The sequence below is a fragment of the Gracilinanus agilis genome, chromosome 5 (assembly GCF_016433145.1).
Source record: "Gracilinanus agilis isolate LMUSP501 chromosome 5, AgileGrace, whole genome shotgun sequence".
NCBI lineage: Eukaryota > Metazoa > Chordata > Mammalia > Didelphimorphia > Didelphidae > Gracilinanus > Gracilinanus agilis.
The window spans coordinates 287,826,553-287,833,238 of NC_058134.1; the positions used below are offsets into that span (position 1 = coordinate 287,826,553).

Sequence of the window (6,686 nt, forward strand, 5' to 3'; positions counted from 1 at the left end):
AGTTAGGGCCTGAGAGAGAGAGAGAGAGAGAGAGAGAGAGAGAGAGAGAGAGAGAGAGAGAGAGAGAGAGAGAGAGAGAGAGAGAGAGAGAGAGAAGGGGGGAAAAACCTTGAAAATTGGTCAAATAGTATATCCTGGAGAATGAATAATTTCTGGAGGTTGCAATTCACTTTTCCTACAGTCTTCTTTCTGGGACAGTTGATGTTTCTGCCAGGATGGTTGAAAGTCTCAAGTTAGATGATTGTCTCCAAGCTATATTTTCTAGAGAAATACAAGCATTTCCAGCCAATCTGTTGATCTGGTTTATTTGACCATACTTATTACAAGGGAGGGTTCTATTGAGAAGAAGAAGGTCATCTTTGAGAAGTAAGAGAAAGGTTAAAAAAAAAAAGGGAAAAAGAAAAAGTAACAGTAAAACCAACAGAAAAAATAAAGCAGCACTCATAAAAGAAAATGAAAAGGATGTAAACATTTCAGTAGACTACAAGCTCCTTAAGGACATGAACTGTTTTGTTTTGCTCTTTTAAATCACCAAGTGCCTATTGGATATTTTCCAGCAGATGCCTGATGGCATCTCAAACTCACTTCAACAACTTTCTGAGCTTCTGAATGTCTGAGTTCCTGTTGAGGGCACAACTATCCTTGTAGGAACTCAGATTCACATCCCATGAATCATGAACTCTTCATTTTCCCTCAATACACATATCTGATAAGTTGCCAAATCTTGTCATTTCTATCTTCGCATCTCTTGGGTACCTTTCCCCTTCTTTCCACTCACAGAGTCACAATCCTGGTCTAGGTCCTCATTACTTCTCACCTGGATAATTGAAATAGATCTCTAATTGGCCTCTCTGCACATACAAGACAGATAGAAGATAACCTTGGGGAAGAAGGCACTATTAGCTAGGGACACCAAGAAATGCTTTAAGCAGAAGGTGGCACTTGAGCTGTCTTTTTATGGTGGTTGTTTGGATTTTTTAAACCCTTTCCTTAGAAATGATCCTTAGAATGGGTTCCAAGGCAGAAGAGAGATATGGACTAGAAAATTGGTCAATAGTTAAATGACTTGCCCAGGGTCACATAGTTAGGAAGTATCTGAGGTCACATTTGAACCCAGGTCCTCGTCTCCAGACCTGATTCTCTATCCACTGAGCTACTTAGCTGCCTCTTAAGCTAAGTCATGAAGGAAAACAGAGATGCCAAGAGAGATCTTCTCTTAATCTCTTGTCTCTTGGCATTTGTTTTCATGGGATATGAGAGATGCATTTTGTCTATATCTATATACGTATATGTTGTCTCCTCTGTTGGGATGTGAATTCATAAAGGGCAGGAGCTCCTTTTCAACTATCTTTGTACCATCATTGCCTAATACAGTGACTTACACAGTGTGGGATTGGAGAATCATAGATCTAGTCTTTTTTTTTTTTTAAACCCTTACTTTCTTTGTTAGAATCAATACTATGTATTGGTTCTAAAGCAGAAGGGTGGCAAGGGCTAGGCAATGGGGGTTAAGTGACTTGCCCAGGGTCACACAGATAGGAAGTATCTGAAGCCATATTTGAACGTAGGACTTCTCATCTCTAGACCTGGCTCTCAATCCACGGAGCCACCCAGCTGCCCCCAGAATCTAGTCTTGGAAGAAAACTGAGAGGTCATCACTTTACAGATGAGGAAACAGGCCCAGATTGGTTATGTGACTTGTCCCAAGATGATACAGATTATGAACAGGCCAGAATTTGAATCCAGGTCTCTTGATTCCAGCCAGGCTCTTTCTACCCTTTTACTATGGTAGTAATCTAGTAGAAAGAATATTTGATGAAGTAAGGAAATAAGTACAAGTAAGTGTATTTAACATCCTTATTTGAAATGTTTCTCAAGAAGCTTAGAGACCAATCAACACCTATAAGGTGCAACTGAGCATCACTGAACCCTCTGGAAAGTTAGTAAAACACTCTTTCCCATCTCAGACTCCCCAAATTCTGATAAATTAAATTAGATAGCACTCTGCAGACAATTTGCCCTGGTAAATCACACACTCAGGGGACAGCTAGGTGGCTCAGTGGCTAGAAAGCCAGGCCTGGAGACAGGAGGTCCTAGGTTCAAATCTGACCTCAGACACTTCCCAGCTGTGTGACCCTGAACAGGTCACTTAACCCCCATTGCCTAGCCCTTACCACTCTTCTGCCTTGGAACCAATACACAGTATTGATTCTAAGATGGAAGGTAAGGGTTTTAAAAAAAGAAAAAGAAATGTATTACAATATCAGTTCCAGGGATGTCATTAATTAAAATGAATGTAGAGCCTAGGCTCAATTCTATTAGGGTAATCCTCCTAAAACATTATAATAGTTTTGAAGAAGTCAGGGGCCTTCCAGCCTGTCTCACAAGAGAGAAAAATGAAAAGGTCCCCATTCTGGTATAGTACACTCTGACTTAGCCACAGGGAGAATCACTTTTTTTTGGCCATCTCTGCAGCTTGTGGGGTTGGGGGCAATAGTTCCCTTTGGCTCTATGGGGAGGGGACCATTCCCCTCTATCCCCACCCTCTGGAAGTCCTACATTCCTTGGCACCAGCTGATGCTATCTCCATTCACAGGCCAGGACTTGCAGGACTGGAAGTCAGGAATGCCTTGGATCTTCTTGTCTAGGAAGTAGCCTGGTACCTAGAGAAGGTCTAGACTTCCTTTTCCAGGACATTTAGCTCTCTTCTCCACCCCTCAGACTTGAGAGTACATTGCCAGCCTGGAGACTCTCCAGATTCTTCCCCTTTCCCTCTCCTAGGCCAGGAGGCTGACTTTAAGCCCCACCCCAGGCTTTGGTGGGAGAGTGTTGAGGAGTAGATAAGATCACAGGTGGGGCAGGGAGTGGCTCCAAAGGGACTAGAAAAGCTGGCATTCCCACCACTGCCTTCCTGGTGGCTCACCCAGAATGGGTGGGGAAGAGTCAGGTACAGACAAGAGGACACCAGAGTCCCCATTCTCTCAGCCTCCATTCATCGTTCTTTCATTCTGATCTCAAGTGGTGGGATGAAGCAAGACAACAAGTTGCTAGGGAAGTGGAGCAACTCCTTAAAGGAGGTAACAAAGGGTCAAACAACCAATCAATAAAACTTTATTAATCACTTGCTGATGTGCCAGACTGTACTAGGCACAGTGGAAACTAAACCAGGAAAAAGATAGTCCCTGCCCTCAAGGAGCTTATAAACTAATGAAGGAGACTACATGTAAACAAATATATACAAAGCAAGCTATATGCAGGATAAATAGGAAATAATTAAAAGGAGGAAAGCACTGGAATTAACAGAGGTTTCAGAAAGCTTCTTATAGAAGATGGGATTTTAGCTGGGACTTTAAGGAAATTTGGGAGGTCAGTAGTCAAAAGGAAGGAGGGGCTATTCCTAGATGTGGAAGGGGACAGTGAGTTTCACCTCAGAGGGCAGTTTGTGACAGCATCCTCCGGGTAAAACAGTTGCCCCACTTCCTCTCCATTCTCTCTTCTAAAGCCTCTGTAATCCATCTTCACTGACCTGAAAATGCTCTCTCCAATTACTAAAGATCTCTTAATTGGCAAATCTAAATGGCCTCTTCTCAAATCTTATCTTTCTTGATCTGGGTAGCCTTTAAGATCAGGGACTGTCCTCTCCTCCAGTATATTCCTTGTATTTCTTTTCTAGTTCATAGTTCCCATAGCTACTTTACCATCCACTGTCCATTTTTATCACATTTGCCAATCTATCCAGTGAAATCAAACTTCAGCTATTTGAATTTGCATTTGTCACTTTTCACCTGTACTATTGTATTAGACTCCGGATTGGTCTCTCTGCCTCAAATCTTCTACTTCAATCCATTCTCCACACGACTAAAAAACTGATTTTCCTAAATTGAAGGCCTGTCACACCTTTCTCCTACTCAACAAACTTCAATGGGTCCCTGTTATCGCTAGGATAAAATAGAAACTGTGTGTGACAGTGGGAGTACCACTTTACAACTGGACTCCTTCCTACCATTCCAGTCTCCTTACACATTATTCTCTTCTACGAGGACTACAGTTTGATCATACTTGCCTATCCAGGGTTCTTTATTCAGGACACTCTAGCTTTTAATTCTGTGCCGTTCTTTGTACTAAGCTATCCCTCTTCCCTAAAATACTCTCCCTCTTCTCCCCTGTCTCTTGGAATTCATCATTTCCTTCAAGTCAGCTCTAATACCACCTTCTACAGGCAGCCTTTCCTGATCCTCCTCCCAGTGCCCTCCCTTCCAAAACTACCTTGTATTCAATTTGTATGTGCTTTATAAACAGACTTTGTTTCACTTTTGTCTTTTCAGCTCTCATATGTTTAAGACAACGTCTGGCACATAGGGGGTATTTAATAAATACTGATTGATTTTCCATACTGAGAACAACCCAACAGAGCTCAAGTCCCTGAGAAACATCACTTAGTCAGTGGTCTGGCATCCTGGGAATTTATCTAGACTGCCTTGTTCCTCTAACTTTGGTGACAGGGCCTGGGATAGACTTGACAGTTGAGGAAATGATTAACTTCAAGCTGACTGATTAGAGACTTCAATGATTTGTTCCTTTCTGATCATTAAACAGTGTTTTCTTCTCCCCTTCAGGACCTCAACTGACATCTACCTCTCCCCTTGGATTAAGTCTAACAATAGCCAGGCTTCTTACAAGAAAATCCATACTTACCAATCACTTTTAGGGTTGGAGCAACTAAAGGGGGAAGTAAGAAAAATCAAATCAACATTAAGCTCAAAGAGTTTATTTTAAAACGGGTTTTTTGTCTTGATGAGAAGTAACACAGAGGCCCTCTTCAGCCACCTCTTTTCAAGTCCATTTCATCCCTTTCTTCCCCTCTGCCCAGAGCAAATGGCAGGGAACGTAGTCCCAAGTCAACCAGTGTGGAGGAAAAGATGGCAATCCAGGGGGGAAAGGGAGATATGTACACCCACTGGGGGTGGGATTCAAGAGTTCAGGCTGTCCTAGGTCTAGGTCAGAGTTCTGGGGCATAGGGCTCCCCAGCAGGTGGTGGCACCCTCAACTCAGCATCATGTCTCACAACAGTGAAGAGCCCCACTACAGCAAGTAGAGCCATGACCATGACAGCTGAGCAGATGCTAAACATGTTCCGAGTACCTGTTTTTCGATCACTGTCATGGAGAACAAGGAGTCCCAAGCAGGCTAGCAGGTGCAAGGGGACTCGGAACCAGTTAAGCACTCCAGCCTGTTCCATCTCAGGGATTACTTTTCTTCGTAGGAAGCTCATACTGGGAAAGTACAAACCACAGGCCAGCTCTATGAGCAGGAAGGCAACAAATGACTCCACTGGGCTCTCCTGGCCTGGACTAGTGGAGAAAGTCAACATGAAGAGGGAAAAAACAACGATGAGGACAGCAAGAGATAACAAGTGCATGGGTTGAAGGTGGTACCTCTTGGAGGTTGCTATTCGATACAGGGAAGAGCCCAACAGGCTGGCTGCCATAAAACTGGAGAAGACGATACCTAGTGGTGCTCCATGGGGATCTAGAACAGGTGTCCAGAGGAAGATAAAGATGAACACAACACTTTCAAATAGAGCTTGAATGGTACCAAGCAGCAGCACCCGTCGGTCTGATAGAAGGCAACGAAGACCCCCTCCGCAGGTCCTCAAGAATGCTCGCTGCCGGTCATAATTTTCTCCCCAGTTACACAGGGCCAAGATGCCAGCCAGAGCTAGGAGAGGGATGGCAGCCACAAAAGGAGCCACAGGTCCAAGCCCTAGCCAGCTGGCTACAATCTCAGCTGCTACACCAGCTGCTACGGCCAGTACATGGTTCCAAAAAGCAGCCCGGGCAAAGGTGGCAGGGATCCACTCGGGTGGGAAATCATGACGTGCAACATGTTCATGGATATACCACGACTCAAAAGCTGAAAAGAGCAGGGCTGTGGACAGCCCACCTAGAGCCCGGCCCACAAGGAGTATGAAGTAGTCCTGGGAGAGCTTGGTCATGCAGCAAAGGGAGTAAGTGAGGGAGAAGAGGACACAGGATTTCTTTCTGCCCAGCCAGTCCACCAGGGAGGAGGCCACAAGGCCAAAGAGAACAGTGGAGGCCAGGCCACAGACATAAAGGATGGCAATCTGGCCCTCCAAGAAGTGATAATGCTGGTAGAGCTTATAGAGGTACGGAGCCTGCAGCCAGTCTGCTGCCAGGGCCAGGAAGTAGACCTGGTAGAAGTCAAGTTGAAATCTAAGGAAAGAAGGGTTACAGCAGGCCCTGCTCATAGGTTTGGCCCTGCATCCCGACAGCTCCAGCCCCAGGCAGGCAGCCAGGAGCAGGGCGAAGGCGAGGTAGGCCGGCACCAGCATGGCGGGCCCCCGGGCTGACCTAGGGAAGACAGAGAAGAGGGGCTGGGGTCACACCCAGAGCCCAGCTGGCACTGCCAAGGGCCTGGGTGGGTAGGCAGCCAGGAAACGGCTCCACGCCCTCTCCTGACAAGCCTCCCCGTAGGTCCCCGAGCCCCAACCGGAGGGACCAGTCAGGTAGGAGTCTTGTCTCCGGAGACTGCTGGGGAGGGGGTTCTGGGGCTTCTGGAGACCCAGGGAGCCCCACCGGGACACCCCCACTGCAACCCCTCTCCCGAGGCAGCTCTGTCTCCTCTGGTATCCCCCCACCCCAATCCTGAATGCAAACCCTCTCCCA

The 6,686-nt window shown here is 45.9% G+C and overlaps 1 protein-coding gene across 1 annotated transcript; it reads right to left on the minus strand.

Annotated features, from left to right (window-relative positions):
- Positions 1–4,766: 4,766 nt before the first annotated feature.
- On the minus strand, positions 4,767–6,447 carry MFSD5 (major facilitator superfamily domain containing 5). Its single transcript, XM_044678242.1, has one exon. It carries the CDS (start codon positions 6,350–6,352, stop codon positions 5,000–5,002), a length of 1,353 nt encoding a protein of 450 aa, XP_044534177.1. The 5' UTR covers positions 6,353–6,447; the 3' UTR covers positions 4,767–4,999.
- Positions 6,448–6,686: the final 239 nt, after the last annotated feature.